This window comes from Condylura cristata, unplaced genomic scaffold, assembly GCF_000260355.1.
Source record: "Condylura cristata isolate star-nosed mole 26May11 unplaced genomic scaffold, ConCri1.0 scaffold00001, whole genome shotgun sequence".
Classification (NCBI taxonomy): domain Eukaryota; kingdom Metazoa; phylum Chordata; class Mammalia; order Eulipotyphla; family Talpidae; genus Condylura; species Condylura cristata.
This window is the reverse complement of record NW_004567102.1, coordinates 85,904,523-85,920,201: the sequence shown is the minus strand read 5'-3', so window position 1 is coordinate 85,920,201 and position 15,679 is coordinate 85,904,523. Positions and strand designations below refer to the sequence as shown.

General features: G+C 62.0%; 1 protein-coding gene across 1 annotated transcript in view; it reads right to left on the bottom strand.

Annotated features, from left to right (window-relative positions):
• The window catches only part of SYNJ2 (synaptojanin 2), a 71,625-nt gene extending 57,913 nt beyond the window's left edge, over positions 1-13,712 (bottom strand). Inside the window, exons 1-4 of the mRNA XM_004674158.2 lie at positions 13,549-13,712; positions 7,976-8,000; positions 5,432-5,516; positions 2,461-2,547 (exon numbers count right to left, since the gene is read on the bottom strand). Of these exons, the coding sequence (XP_004674215.1) occupies positions 2,461-2,547; positions 5,432-5,516; positions 7,976-8,000; positions 13,549-13,712 (361 nt within the window). The remainder of the gene's footprint in view (positions 1-2,460; positions 2,548-5,431; positions 5,517-7,975; positions 8,001-13,548) is intronic.
• Between the last annotated feature and the right edge of the window lie 1,967 nt (positions 13,713-15,679).

The window sequence follows — 15,679 nt, the reverse complement described above, 5'->3', positions numbered from 1 at the left end:
CTGGAGCAGAATCAGGGGGCTGGAGCAGAATCGGGGGGCTGGAGCAGAATCGGGGGGCTGGAGCAGAATGGGGTGGGCTGTCCGGGGAAGTTCGCAGGGCTCAGCCCCACAGGCTGAGCACACACGCTCGCGGAGACAGCAGCTCCCCACAGGCCTCCGCGTCAAAGGGTCTCGAGATCTCGCAACAGAGGCCTTGAGAGGGGGGCGGGGAGCTGCACCCCTACACTGACAGGGACAAGCTCCTGGACTGCTGCACCCTTACGCTGCGCCTCCCGTGGCTCCGGCGTCAGGGGCCGATGCCCTTGCTGGCTGTGGGCTCCACTCCCGCTGGCACTCTGGGGGCGGGGGCGCTCTCCGGAAAAACCCAGGGGTCCGGACAAAGCTTTGATGGTTAGTGGGGGTGGTTCTTCATTTCTTTCTTTTTTAAAAAAAAGATTTAATTTTATTTATTTATGCATACAAGAAGGGGGGTTGCCAGACGAGATGCGGGAGGTGCGAGGATTCACCAGAGACAGAGTGGGGAGCAGAACAGGCAGATGGACTGAAACCCACTGCTGAGGGGGCAGTGGGGAGACAGGAGGGGTGTGCTGTGCCCTGGGGGTCCCTCCCTGGCCGGGGATCGAACTCAGGCCGCAGCGGTGATAGTGCTGGGAGGAAGTCTCTTTCTTTGTACCGAGACCCTCTGCCTACAAAACCCTAAAGAGGGGGGCCCACCCCAACTCAGGCCCGTCATCTTGGGGGCAACTGAAAGCTGCAACCTCACCCAGGCGGCCCGACACCCTCAACAGGTGAGAACGTATTTGTGCTCTGGGTGGGGGCAGGCGGTGGAAATATGAAGCGATGCCAAAGCCGAAGACCCCCCGAACATTACCACAGGGGCTTGAAAAGTGAATCCTAAGGCCCAACCATGTCCTCCAGACACCCCAGGACACCTTCGGCTATGGATTGAGTAAGGCCAAAGCATGTGGCACCCTAAAGTCAGAAGTGCCCTCGGGTGCCCAGAGACCCTGCAGGCACCCCGCAGACTCCCAGCCTGGCTTCTCTGGGGCGGGCAGCGGCGGTGAGGCTGGGGGACGGTGAGGCAGCCCTGGGAGCTTGGTCTCCCCTGTGCAAACTCCTGGGAGGCCCTGTGGATGCCCGCCCATCCCCGGGGGCTGCAGACACCTGTCTCTGCCATATTTCTCGGGACACAGCCTCCTGCTTTTCAGGACACGCCCGTGGCAGAGGCGCTGGTGCCAGGAAGGAGCCCAAACCCAGGTGCAGCCACCCGAGCCGCCCGAGCCCCGATAATTTATGCACCAGAAGTAGCTGCCCAGTCTGAGCGCAAGAGGCAACACCTGTAAGGAGCCCTGAGCGCCCCGAGGGAACAGTGTGCAGGAGGGTGGAAGAGAGCGGGGCCTCCCGTCTGCACCCCAGCTGTACAAGGGGGTGAGCCAGCCTCGGAGGGCCTCGCACCGGGGTTTTGGGGCTCAGGGACGCCCGCTAGCCCTCAGCAAGAGCAGACCCCAGAGAAGGCACGTTGGTAGGCACCCTGTGCTCCCTGTGTGCTGTTTGGACATGGTCTGTGCGTGCCATCATCACAGTTCAGAAAAAACCGTTCATTAAAGAAAGACCCAGAAAAGCATGAGAAAAATCCAGCAACACCGACCTGGCAGCTTCAAAGCCCAGGTGGGCGAGCCAGCTGCTGTGGGAAACGAGGGCCACCTGCTTGGCTCGGGGACTCGGTCAGCTCCCTGCCCTCCCCGCTGGCCCCTCCCCGCTGGCCAGGGTGCAGGACAGGGGATGCCCCGGGGCTTTGGCCTCGCCACCCCCATCCCTGGGCACTGGGGGACGGACATGAGCTAGGCTGACCGGGACGGCACTGCTGACGACCGCACCTGGGGCCCCGGACGCGGCAGAGGGAGGTGGTGGCCCCAGGAGGCAGCAGCCCCCCACCGACCCAGGCCGCCCACTGTTCCCGCTGGTTCTCTGGCCTTTCAGGCCTGACTGCAGCCAGATGTTGAGTCACTTTCGTCTGCTCTAGCGCACACCACCTCCAGCCACCCACCCGCTGCCGGCCATGCGCGGTCTGTGCCACTCTCCTCAGACACACCCGCACGTCCAGGAAGCCCCCGGCACCTGGCCCACCCCCCCAGCCTTCACTGCCAGCCTGGGGACACCCTCTCGGGGCACACCACCCCCTGGGTGAGCCCCTACTAGTCCTAATGGGCTCATGAGGAAGGGGCTTCTCCGGCTCCCAGGGCCAGAAGCACGGCTCCCCCACTCCCAGACAGGTGAGAACCAGCTGCCCCACCTTGACCTCCTCCAGGTACTGAGCAGCTGGCTCAGGGCAATGAGGAGACAGTTAAAAGCTCACATTGCGGCTAAAATAAAACACCAAGACCCTGACGCCTTTTCAAACTAAGCCAGCAGGGCTCAGCCAGCTCCTGACAGCCGCGTGCTGCTGCGCAAGGCACTCACCGGATTTTAGCGTGAGCTCCCCCAAGCAGCCGTAGGCATCGGTCACCTTCCCGTACTGGCCTTTAATGACCTCCTTTTCTTCGGGAGCTGCAGGAGAGAGACAGGAGAGGAGAGCAGGCGTCAGCGGAGCGTCAGTGGAGCGGAGTGCCTGCTGGAGTTCATTCACTGCAGGCGTCGGCTCCCACCCGCTCCCACCCACTCGCAAAGAAAGCAGAGACAATAGCTCCACCCCAAGGAATCTGTGGAGGTTTTGAGTAGCGAATCACTGCTGCAGCGAGCTGGACCTTCCCATGACAAGCTTGCACTCTGGAAGTATGTGCAGCTTCCTGGGAACCGGAGGGTGAGGGAGCCCCTGGCTGGCCCCAGCACTGGGGTTCAGAGGGAGCAGGTGTGCCCTGCACCCACTGCCCACAGCCCACCTGCCCAGAGCGGGAGTGAGTCACCCCACAGGGCAGGGGGCCTCCCCCAAGTGCTGTCCTGTCCTGTGAGTGCCCACCTGCCGCCAGGAGACCTGCACCACACAGGGGCTGCTGCGCAGACAGGTGCCCCAGCTGATCGGCTGATCGCCCCCAAGGGCAGATGTGGGAACAGCCTGGTCAGCAGCACTTCCTGACAGAGCCCAGGCAAGAGGCAGCCGGCCTCGAGCACAGGAAGGAAGGAACCCCGGAGGGAGATCGCTAGGAGCAGGCAGTCTTTCACCTCCAGGGAAGTCCCGAGGCCCCTCTGGCTAGAGCAGGGCAGCGGGACCCTTCCCAGAGCGATGCTTCCTGCTTCCGAGTGCACACAATAAAATAGAAGCCTGCACAAACCCTGCAAACATGATGCTGCGGGAAGAAGCCAGTCACAAAAGACCTCATAAATATTCCATTGAGAGAGAACACCCAGAATAGGCAAATTTACAGGCACACTGCAGACTAGTAGCTGGGGCTGGGGGGTGTGAGGGGTAGGGACTGCCAACAGGTGATAGTGTTGCTGATGGTGAGGATGAGAATGTCTAAAATTAGTCGGTGGCGGTGGCGAGGCTGGCACAGCTCTCCCAATACACTACAGATGCACACTGAGCCTTACGCTCTAACTGGATAAATTGTAACGTATGCGACTTAGATCTCAGTAAAGCTGCCACGGAAAAGTCCACAGAACCCCAAGTGAACAGGATTCCCCAGGGCACCAGTCTTCCTGAAATCTAGTTAGCAGCATCCGCAGGCACTTTAACGAAATCCGGTGCCATTTAAGTTTGTGATAGACGTGCCTGCTTCGCATCTTAATTACAGCATCTGGGCTTCGAACCACTTCAACTTCAAACGAGTGATGAGGACAAACACGTAGAAATGTCTGGGACAACTCTGGGAGGGCTTGAAACACCTGTAACTTCCATCGGAGACAAAGCCCCAGATACGGGGACAGCTCTGTGCCCGCCTTCCAGGCCCGAGGAGACGCGCTCCAGCGAGCGCTTGGGAAAGGGAAGACGTATTTTCTTTCCGGCCGAGAGCATGAACCGTCACACCCGGCCTGGGGGACCCCTTTCCCGCCAGCGTGGGCGAGGAAGAAGGCTGATCTTTCGGCGCCTGGTCCTCCCGATTTCTCAGACGCCCCCTCTCCCAGAGTCCAGGAACTTAAAATCCAAACTGAGAGTGTGCAGGGAAACGGGAAAGGGGCGGACGGGGAGCACAAACTGCTGGGGCCTTGCACACGCGTGGGCGGGGCCTCCCGGGGCCCCCCGCAGGTGTCACCTGGACGGAAGGCGGCGAGGACCGCCTGGGGGGCACCAGGGACATGAGTCTAGCTGCAGCTGACACCAGCTGCAAAGACCCACAGCCCATCTCTTCCAGCACAGCTTGATGTCTGGCAGTCACCATCGGGCTCCTCAAACTCAGACTCATCAGGTCACATGTCCCACTGGGCCAGGGAGTATCCTGTCCTTCCTCCTGAATAAAGGCCCAGGGCCATCCTGGCCTGCTGCTTGGAGGCTGGAGGGGCTGCTGTGTCCCAGCAGGACCTGACACAGCCCCTGAATGCACCAGTCGGGCAGGCGAGGGCAGAGGTGGAGGGCCGGGTGGCTGGAGGTCCTGCCTCCATTTCTCCGGGCAGGGCTGGGGGCGGGGTGACTGAGGCAGAGGTCAGCTACCCAGGGAGCCTGGCAGCCTGAAACACAAGGGCAAGAAGCTGGCAGGCGCCCCGAGCCAGGCTTGCTGGGGAGCAGCAGCCCCCGGATGCATTGCTTAAGGGCAGGACTCTAGGCTGGGGAGCAGGGGAACGCTTCGGAGGCATGGGCAATATCGGCTGCTTTTTTTGGCGGGGGTGGAGGGTGGGGGGGAGGTCTGCGCGCCCTCTAAAGTTACATGCAATTTTTTGGCTGTGTATCTTCAAGGGGTTAAGACCCAGTTTTCATCAGCACCCCAAAGAAGGTAGTGACACCATTAAAGATGAACCAGTTTAATGAATTACTTTTTGCCCTGCTGTTCGCAAGAACTTTTCTGATTGGTTATTTGGGAGGTGAAGGGAGCGTAACCTGAAGACGATGAGGAGGTTTGTGGTGAGACCACAAGCTGCTGCAGAGACCGTGCCTCGGGCCTCGGGGAGCCAGGGCAGCCAGAAGCCGAGTCCCAAGGGCTAAGCGGAGGCTGCAGGCGGGTGGGGCTGCCGCCTCTGGAGGCCAGCGCACCTTTAAACAGGGTCTCGGGGTCCCCAGGGAAAGGACTAGACAGTCACAGTCCCGCCCATTCCAGGGGGAGGGGGCCCAGGGCTTTCCCGTCTCCTCCTGCTGTTGGGGCAAAGGCCAGTGCCCACTGGGGCAGACCTCAGCCCCTGCACTCCTGTGGCCAGCGGCTCTGCAAGGGTTTACTGCAAGTGTCTGCAGGCCGAGGAGAGGGGGGCCTGTCCCCGCTGCTCCAGCTCTGGCGGCTGCGCCCCTCCTCTGCAGAAGCCCCGCACCCTCTGATCTGGCTGCCGCCTCCGCAGCTCACTCCCTTACCCTCTGCTTCTGCCCCGTCCACCACGAAAGCACCCCGCGAGAACAGGAGTGCGCCCAGAGAGCCCGGCACTCTCCCCACCAGCATCTGCGGGAGTGGGAGATGAGGCCACGGACATCTTAGGGGTCGAGGACCCGTGACGGGGACAGGGGAGGCCTAGGCCAGTGCTGGTCAGTGTCGGGCGATGGGGACACTTCTTTGGGACCATGAGTCTGCTCCCGCCCTGATGGAGGCTGAGTGGGTAAGGGGTCCCCTCAGGGCTGAGATGAAGGTGTCCGGCAGCGTTGACCGACGGGAAGGGCCGAAGCAGCAGCTCGTGACCCACCGGAGCAGGAGAGGCTGTGGGGCGGCCCTGAGGGTCACTGCCCACCGTCACCGGGAAGACGAAGCACAAGCCCCAAAGCCTCCCACCCTCAGCAGGCGCAGCGCCCGGGCCCCCGCAGCCCTGTCGGTGACCGGCCCCCACGGACACACCTTCCCCAGGCCTTCCCGCAGCACCCACAGAGGTCGGCACGTGGGTGGGGGCGCCCAGGGAGGAGGGCACACAGATGGGAGCCCCGGCCCTCGGAGGGCCATAAGTGGCATCTCCCGGCGCTGGGACTGCGCATCTGAGCGCCAGGCGGGGGTGGGGCAGCGCCCTCTGCAGGGAGGGTGGCCTGGGCCCCCTGTCGCCAGCCCGTCTTCTCCCCGAGTCTCTGTCATGAGATCTGGGGCCCCTAGCTCCTGCGTGGCCTCATGTCCACCAGGCACATCTGTGTGACCTCGTTCCAAACAAGGCCATAATCCGAGACGCTGGGAGCTAGGGCTTCAACATGTCACTTGGGGGGCACATTTGGACCTTAAGTTTTTCCTTCGGTGAGCCCAGATCCCCTGTGAACTATGTCCCCAGTCAGCCCAGTTTCCCCCCAAGCTGCCTGCTGGCCACTGAGTGAGGGTCACCCTGTGCGGGGGGGGGGGGGGGGGGGTCCCGGACGCCTGATCTCCCAGCAGCCCTGCTGGGCCCCATCCTGCTCTCCCCAGGGAGCCCCCAAATCTAACTTCTGCTGGCCTGCAGGTGTGGAGGGGGAGGGAGCCGCAGGAGGGCCTGGGGGACCTGAGAGCACACCCCCCCCCCCCCCGGGGCCGGGGTCCTGGTGGCCCACCTCAGCCCCCTCCAGGCCCAGAGCGCAAACTTCCATCCCTTCCAGAGAACCGGCCCCCTGGTGGCTCGGAGCTGGCAAGGAACCCGGATTTATTTTAAGCGCGAGTGGGCTGAGCGCACATCTCTGCAGCCTGCCTGGTCTGCGCACTCGCGACTGTCCTTCCTTACGGGATGCCTCCAAAATAGAACGTCCCCGTCTTCTGCTCGTCGGCTGCATTTCCGGTGGGGTATCATGTGTGGGGACCTTTCTGCTCCCCCCCCCACTGGCCTGAACCCCCAGCCTGGCAAGGAAGGCCTCTCACTCTCCCCTGCTGCAGTCACCCCCTTCCAGCCTGGATCCTTAGGGCAAAACCCTGAACGGGGAGATGACGGAGGGCCATGGGAAAGGCCCTGGGGCAGGTCAGGGAAACCCGGGGTGCACAGCCCCTCCAGCTAAGGGGAGAGATGGGGGTGACGCTGCGGTGGGTGGGCCGGGAGCCGCTGGAAATTCTGTCCCGACGGCTTCAATTTCCTCAGGGAAATGAAGAGGAGGCAAGGCCGAGGGGGTGGCGGAGTGGGGGTCGGGGGGCTCTGGCCGGGACCGTGAAGCCAGTGAGCCCGTCAGCCTGGCCCTGGGTCCTCTCCAGAAACCTCCAGCGGCTCACAGGCCGCGAGGTGCGAAACTCCACAGGCCGTGAGACAGTGGGAGGCCCTAGGAGAGGGCAGGAAGCCTGTCCAGCAGGGTCAGCGACTCAGCAGGTGACAGCGGGTGAGGGCGACGGGTCCAAGGTCCAGAACCCCAGAGGGGCCGAGGGATGAGGCGGAAGAGGCGGGGAGCCTGTCCCGGAGGGGCCTCGCTCCTTGGGGGCGGCCCCGCCGCGGCCTCAGGCCGTGATGACACCGAACGCTAACGCTAACGCTGGTCTCGGTCCCCTGGGCCAGTGACAGGAAACAGCTGGAGAGGGAAAGTCACTGAATCTGTTGGCCAACAGAGCTGGCTGCAGACTCGTGTCTGAAAGACCCCGTGCTGCTGCTCGGCAGAGGCCCCAGAGCGTTTATCAGAGGGACAGGGAGCAGAAGGGGGCGTGGGCGAGGGCCGGCGTGTCGTCTTGGGGTTCAGCATCTGGAGATTGGGGGGTCCGGGTTGGGGCCAGCTCGCTTTGCTAGCACCCGGGGGTTTTCTTAGGGACGGCGGGGAACAAGGTTGTTAAACCCAGAGGGGCTGGCACAGGAGGAGACGCATGTGATCACGGTCTCGCTCCAGTTCACTGACTGCGGTTGAGGAGCCACCAGTGAGGGGTGGGGCTGGGGGAGGAGGAGGTAAAATCGCCCCAGAACGCCCCTTGCAGGAGGGGCCAGGCCAACGGCCCTCAGAGAACCTGACCTCAGAACAGTCCTGCCTCCCTGGAGACCTGACAAAACTCACCTGCTGCCTGGCGCTAAAAGGGGGCCTGAGAACAGGGGGCGCCAGAAGAGGGGAGGCGCTAGGCCCCCTGACTCACTCACAGGAGGTGGAGCTGAGCGGGGAGGGGAGGGAGCTGGAGAGGAGACTGGGCAGAAGGAAGCAGGGTGGAGCCAGGATGGAGCCTTCGGGGCCCAGGTGCAGACAGGTGAAGGGCAGCTCTTGTGTCTCGGCCCCCCCGCGCTGGGTGACACAGATGCGGGGTCGCCCCGTGGGGAGGTGACGGTGGCAGCGTTTATCTCGGTCTTGATGCTGCTCTTCTCCTCCCAGACTCGTCTGGCCGCTTCTGACCCTTTTCCTACGGGTCCCCGCCAGAAGGTGCTTTATTCTTGTGACGGGCTTTAGGGTCTTGCTTTGGGCCAGTCCTGTGCAGGCAGACGTTTACCCACGAGGCGACGGGAACTTTGGGTGCTTGATTTAAACTACATTCTTGCCTCGCCTGTACTGTCTGTCGGCAAGTCCCTCTCCCGGACAGGTCTGTGTTTTGTCTTCGCATGGCACACGGCAGAACCTGTTTGCAGCAGGCAGGTCTGAGGGTCCTGCGCTCGGTGTCCCCTCCCTGTCCCGTATCAAATCTAGCTCTGGCGGGAAGGGCCCGGGCTGAGCGGAGCCCCGGGGAGCTGGGAGGCAGCTCAGACCCCCTTTGGGCAAAGGGGCCTGTCCTTTGAGGAGTCCCGAGAGGTCGGGGCGACTTCTCAACCAGGACAGCCTGGTGCCCGCACAGGGGAGGGGCTTTGCATGGGGGGGTCTCCTGATGACTGTGAAAGCAGCCAGGACTGCTGCAGGGAGATCCCAAGAACACCCCTCCCCAGGCCAGCCAGGGCTGTACTTCCTGTCCTGGGGCCCTGGAGGGGATGGGGGGCTCAACAGAGGCCTGCCTCAGCCTATGAAGACCTTGTGGGGCCCTGCACCCGAGCCCCCAAGTTGATGCCATTGGAGGAGGAGGAGGAGGTCTGAAGTGGCCATTTGGAGCCTGGGGGCCACGGGGCCCACCCCAGGTAGAGGGGTCCAGGGGAGCGGAAGAGGGGCAGCCACATCCTAAGAGGCCTGCAGGTAGGCGGTGGTGGGCGCCCCACAGGGTAAACCTGGCTGGACTCTGGCTCCAGGGACCCGGCCCTGTCAGCAGCTCCTGCTCAGTGGCCAGAGTCGGCCCAGCCGGGCAGGCCGTGCTCCTTGTCAACAGCCAGCCCGGCGGATCAGTGATCAAAGCAACCGCACGTGCGTCTCCCTATCATAAAATTTCCCACAATAACACGCACAGGGAAACTCCAGCGCAGGGCAGGTCAGAAAACTAAGTGGGTCAGTTTCGCAGTGGGGCCGGCCAAGACCTGGGCCAGGTGAGCGGCAGCGTGTGCGTGATATTAAACCTTGCATTGCAGGGTCTCTAGAGGACAGAATCCTCCAGATCCAGGCCAAGGTCTCCTTCCGTGCTAATTCTGAGCTCAGCCCAGACTGCTGCAGGCTGATCCTCCCAGTTACCAGTTGGGACCTAAAACAGCTCTTCCGAGAGACAATGGCTTCCCCGGGTGGAGGGAGGTGATGGCGGGAGTAAGCACAGCGGAAACCAAAACAGTCTAGAACAGAAGCCTGACACCCTCAGCCCTCCAGGAAACAGCACCCCCTCACTGGAGGCTCCTGGCCCCCACTTCCGCCTCCCACCCTGACGGCCAGCACCGCCCCCCTGCCCAGCGGAGATGAGGAGGGCGCGGGTGGGCTGCAGGCGGGCTGAAAGCCGTCCGTGGGGCCGGGGCCTCTTCAGCCCTCCCTGCACTGACAGGCCTGGGGGAGGCCTGAGTGCAGGGCTGGTCTGCTGAGACCTTCATAGCCCAGTTCTTTTCCCTTAAAAAGAAAAAAAAATCAGGTCTTAAAAAGATATGGACACAGTGCTGACTGTGCTGTGGTGTTCAGGAAAACTGGCGGGGACGGGGGACAGGAAGGCGAGAGGTGGGGTGAAGGGGGCGTGACGGAGTCCTTAAACCTTCGAAGGTGCAGCCTGGAGAGAGCATGGGCCCGGCCGCCCAACGAGGACGAGGAGCGAGAGTGGAGCACAAGGGCCCCCGCGGCCCAGGGCTTGGCCAGCGCGGCCAGGCTGTCGGCAGCCACTGCAGCGCGGGGCCCTCTCTGCTGGCCCCTGCAGCCCAGCAGACCCCTCCTGCCCGCCCACTCCTCCCAGCAGTGCTTCAGCCAACCCGCCTGTTTTGTTCCTCCGCTGCCTCTGGTGAGTCCTCTCACCCGCTGCACCTCTGGCCTGCGCCCAGCTCTTGTATTCATGAATAAATAAATCTTCAAAAAGTAACAGCTTGAAAAAGCAAAAGAACGAAGCATAAAACCCCCAGACACTTGCGCCTTCGCTACCAACATGGTGGGGCGGGTGGCTTTGGCCACGCTCTTGCACCGGAGCGACGGACGAAGCAATGGTGAGGAGGCTCCCCAAGAGGCCAGGCTGACTCTCGGGGAGTCTGGGGCAGAAGGGCCGAGCACAGCCATTGGCCCAGCTGTAGAAACCAAGATCCGTAAGTGCCAGGGCCCAGACTGCCCGAGACCCAAGCAGGCTGCGGATGCTGCGGGCTGTCTATCACAGACCCAAAGGTGAAAGACAAAGCTTGGAGGTGGGGCCCATGGCGGGGTCTCCTGCCCCTTCCAGATTCTATTCAAAACCAACGAACCCAGGCTCCCAAGGAGGGAGCCCCTCCCAGGCAGGTGTCTCCATCAGGCGGCCTCTGCCCCGGCTGGGGGCAGTCCTGCCCACCTGTGCCCATGCAGGTGCTTCTCCCCACCCACGCTCTCCCTCCCCGGGGCAGCAGCCTCCTGCCTGCCCTGCCCTGCGCCTGCCAGGCCTCTCTGCCCTGGCCTCCCTCAGTGGGGGCCGCGCTCCTCAGGCCGCCCCCTGAGCCCACGCGGGCCCCTCAGCAAACCTGTTCCCTCAGGGGCAGTTCCTCCTGCTGGCCTGCGGGTGCCGTGCAAGGCACCAATATGGCTGCCCTTTCCCTACTAAGCCTGCTCTTAATAGAACTGAGTCTGTCTTGTGGAGAAACTCGCCGGGGAACTTGCCCTTGCCGCTGAAGGGGGCGCTCTGGGGGCACCTTTCCCAGCGTGAACCCCAGGACCCTGCACTAACTCCAAAAAACCCACACCAAGACCACAGGCCCCCCCCCCAGCCCGGTGGGCTCCCCTTGGACCCAGGCTCCTGTGTCTCTTCCACACCCACGAGGCTTTCAGCGCCCTTTCTGTGACTAACAAATTGGGTGCAGATCCCGGCTGGCCCAGCAGGAGCCACTCCCAGTTCCTGCCAGTCAGCCCTAGAACCGACCAGCCAAACCAGTTTCCCCTTCTCCCCTCTCTTCCTTACTCCGGTTATCTCTCCACCTGACAAACCGCACCTCAGCACCCTGCCGCCTCCCCACAAAGCAGCCTGGTTTCCACCCCCCGCACTCACACACCTCCTCAGGAGCCATGTAGTGTGATCCGATAGATGTCCTCGCACTATGTGAGATGTAGGGACAGCAAAGAGCGGGAGGGGAAGCCACAGGCCAGCTCACATCCCAGTCAGTTGCTCAACAAAGATTCTAGCTGCTCTAGACACTGGCCGGCAGGAAGGGGGTGCTGGAAGGGGGTGCCGCAGCCTGGGGGTGGCCTGGGGGCCGATCTGTGCAAGAACAGCAGCTCTGGGGACCCGGATAAGGTGCCTGCCGCTGGGGCCAGAGGAGGGTGAGCGTCCAGCCCTGGCTGGACGCTCACCCAGGAAGGACGGGAAGAGGCAGGGGAGGCCATGCCACAGGTCCTGCCTATGGAAGGAGAAAGGAGGTGGGCGCTGGGGTGCAGAGAAGGGAGCCGTGACAGGCTGTTGGGGGAGTGGGGCCAAGCGAGAGGAGACAAGAGACAGGCCCCGAGGGGAACAGGCCAGCCCAGACAGAGGTGGGGGAAACAACAGAAACCCCTAAGGCGACATCACAAGGTTAAATCCTGACTCGAGCAAGGAGGTGGGGGCAGAAGGACTCACATGACCATGACCCAGGCATAGAGGTCAAGACCCTGAGCGCCTTATCACGAGGCATAAAGCCCAGCAGGTCTCAGACCGCTGTATCAGACGACTGCAGGAAGTCTCGGGAGCAGGGACCTGAGCGTGAAGATACAGAGATCGGGCCCACTGTGAAATCTCCCGTCCCTTAGGATTACACAGAGCTATCCAGATCAGCAGCAAACAGCCCCCTCCACAAAGGAGTGAGCCCCTCCCACAGAGAGCAGGTGCCGTGTCTGCCCACCTGTGCCTGCCCACCTGTGCCTGGGCTGGGCTCCTTCCCGCCCGCTCTCTCCCTCCCAGGGCAGCAGCCTCCTACCTGCCGGTGACCTGCACCTGCCGGGCCTCTCTGCACTGGCCTCCCTCAGCGGAGGCCGCTCTCCTCAGGCTGCCCCCTTGCAACATTCAGGCCTCTCTCAGCAAACCTGTCCCTTCCGGGCAGCGGTCCCTGCCCGCTTGTGCGTATGCAAGAGTCCTTTGCTCCCCTGTCCTGTTCCCTAATAAACCTGCTCTTTAAATAGCACCGAGTCTCTGTCTCGTGGAGAAACTCGCCTGGGGAACTCGCCGTGTGCAGCTGAAAGGGCGCCTTTCCCAGAGTGAACCCAGGACCCCGCACTAACTCCAAAAGCAACATCAGAGGGACATCACGGTCACGTACACACTGGCATGGGGAGCAGGTCAAGCCCCTGCTTTAATTTAATTCTTTGACTGAATGAATAGAGAGCAAAATCATCCCCTCAGAGAGAGGTGTTGAGGGCTTGTGAAGATGGGAACTGGTCCCCGTGGAGAGCAGGAGAAACCTGACCGGACACACACAGTATGACCCCAGAAGACTCCAGAGACCCACGATGAATTTGCAGTGGACGCGTCAGTATGTTTTCCTCCAGCACAGTCATAACAGGAGTGCGTGCGTGAGTGTGTGCAGAAGCGTCAGAGTTTTGCCCCGCAAGTCCCAGGGCGCAGGAGCAAGACCATCAAAGGGCTGGAGGGCGTGTGCGAGGGAGAAACCACCGTCAGGGCTCAGAACCAGGTGAGATAAAGGGCACAGGGGGACAGGCAGGTGCTGTAGCAGCCTGGCAGGCACAGGCCAAGGGCCCTGCCCCGGGGCGCTGCCCGGACAGGTGGGGAGTCTGCTTGGAGCTGAACTTCTGGGTGGGACGCTGATGGGCTGCAGGTGAGGGCCGGGCGGGTGACCCTGGGGCGGGTGACCCCGGGGGGCAAGACCAGGCAAGCCAGGAGCCAGCTCTTCGATGCCGACAGTGTGGCCCAGCGGAAGGAGGCCCGGGGGGCTCCCCGGCCCAGTCCCCGGGTACGTGCTGTGAAGAACCGTCCCCCGCCGCGTGACACTGAGTGCGGCGGGGTAGATGACGCCCACTAGCCAACTCCTCTGTAGTTGGGTCCACAGTCTAGAAACCATTTCTCACACTTCTCTGAATTTTTAAGAATTTTTTTTTTCTGGGGGGGGAAACATTTGTTTCTGACTAGATCAGGGGACTGACCTGCCAGGCTGCTCACCGACCTGGCCAAAGGCCGTGGCCGCTCCAGGGAGCCTGTGGCCTCTGATGGACCCAGTGTGGTGGTGCCAAGCTGAGCGCTGAGGGTCCCGGAGCCCGACAGGTCGGTCTGGCTGTCTCCACACGCTACCACCTGAACACGCTTGCGTCTGTACAGTTCCCGCCCCATGGGGGAGCCCAGCCAGCCTTATAAGGGGGGCTCAGAGCACTGCAGCCCAAGGCTTCTGGCTTTGAAATTCGCTCCAGCCTCAGAAACAAAACAAGTTGCCTAATCACTTCACAGCAGGGGTTCTCCACCTGCACTCTGGGGGCACTGGTGACCCCGAGACCCTGATGTGTGTTCTGTGAACACAAGGCCGGGCCACTCTGCAGGTGACTCAGCCCCCACCCTGACTCAGCCTGCTCCTCCTGGCCAGCCACTCCTGTCCGCCAGCCCCGTCACCTCCCTGAATAACCCCTGGCCTTGCCCAACACATGCTCCGTTGCCTCCGCAGACTGTCCCATGCCCTAGGGGGCTGACTTTGTCCTCCCCACCCCTGGCCTTTGCCGCAGGATGGGGCCTAGCGCCGGCCCCAACCTCTGACCCCAGGGTCCCCTCCTCCTTCCCGTGGCGCCTCACTCTGGTCCTGCCACTCCCCAGCCCCTGTCCGGTTCCTGCCCCCCGCTGTGGCTCATGGCTCAGGCACTTGACCCCGTGGCTGGGCCTGAGCACGTGTCCTCTAGAGGGTAAGTCAAATCCAGGCTGTCTGGAAGCCTGTGTGTGGGGCTGGAGGTGCAGGTGCCGGTGCCGGAGAACCGCAGGTCTGAGAGAGAGTCGGGATGGAGGGGGAAGCTTAGCAAATGCGCTGTCTGTTGCAGGGGCTCCGTGCCTGAAGCACAGAGAAATGGGCCGGAGAATCCTCAGTCGTGCATCAAAGGCCAGCGGCACGCGGGGCATGTCCAGCAGGCTGCTCCGCTGCTGGCCGCTTGCAGTCTTCCTTGGACCATTTTTCTGTTGGACTCTCTGTCCTCCTGCTTCATGGTCCAGGTGCTCTTTTATAATGTGACCCTTACTGATCGCAAAGGATTGTGTGTTATTGCCTTTTGGGTCGTTGCTTTACTTTAACTACATTTGTGGTGTCTTTGGACCCCCCAGAGTTTTAACTTTCTACAGAGTCAAGTTATCAGTCTGACACAGGGCGAAGAGGGAGCAGGACCTGGGGTGCTGCAGTGCTTAGCTTCCGCATCTGCACGCTGGCTGTGTGGGCGCCTTCACGTTGGGAAACTTCAAGGCACTGTACTTGGCATGTGGAGTGCCTGTTACACCTCAGTAAACACTGGGGCTCCTGGAGGCGCAGAGGGTTCAGTCTCAGCACTATTTAGCTATCCGCAGCCACTGCCACCAGAGTCTGCCAGCAAGAGTAGGGTCCCTGGCGGGGAGGGACCCCCAGGGCGCAGCAGACTGCGGCTGTCTCCCCGCTGCTCCCCTCAGCAGTGGATTTCAGTGGCTCCACCTGTTCTGCTCCCCACTCTGACTCTGGGGAGTCCTCTCACCCCCTGCACCTCTGGCCTGCACCCCAGCTCTTGTCTGCATAAATAATCTTTAAAAATAGCTAAACGCTGTTAAATCTGTCTTTTACCCTTTGTGACGTCTGAGTTTTATCCTCGCTCAGGAAGGCGGTTCATACCATAAAATGGAGACGCGTCGCCTACATTTTCTCCTAACATGTTAAAGGTTGTATTTCTTTACACTTAACTTTTAGAGACCTCGAGAACTCATCTTGATGTGTGACATAAAGCGGTGCCGGCGTGCCCTAACCGGCCTTTCGCAGCCTCTGTACAAGCTTCACGTTTAATCTCCAGCCCAGCTCCCTGGGGTCCCCTAAAGACAAAACACCTATGTGGCTTAGGGGGCAAATTGCCCCCTAAGGGGGCAAATTGCTCTGGGCACGGCCAAGCCCCGAGCGAACGGACACCCCGAGCGGACGGATACCCCGAGCGGACGGACAACCCCGAGCGGAAGGACAAACCCCGAGCGGAAGGACAAACCCCGAGCGGACGGATAAACCCCGAGCGGACGGACAAACCCCGAGCGGACGGATAAACCCCGAGCGGACGGACAAACCCCGAGCGGACGGACAACCCCGAGCGGACGGA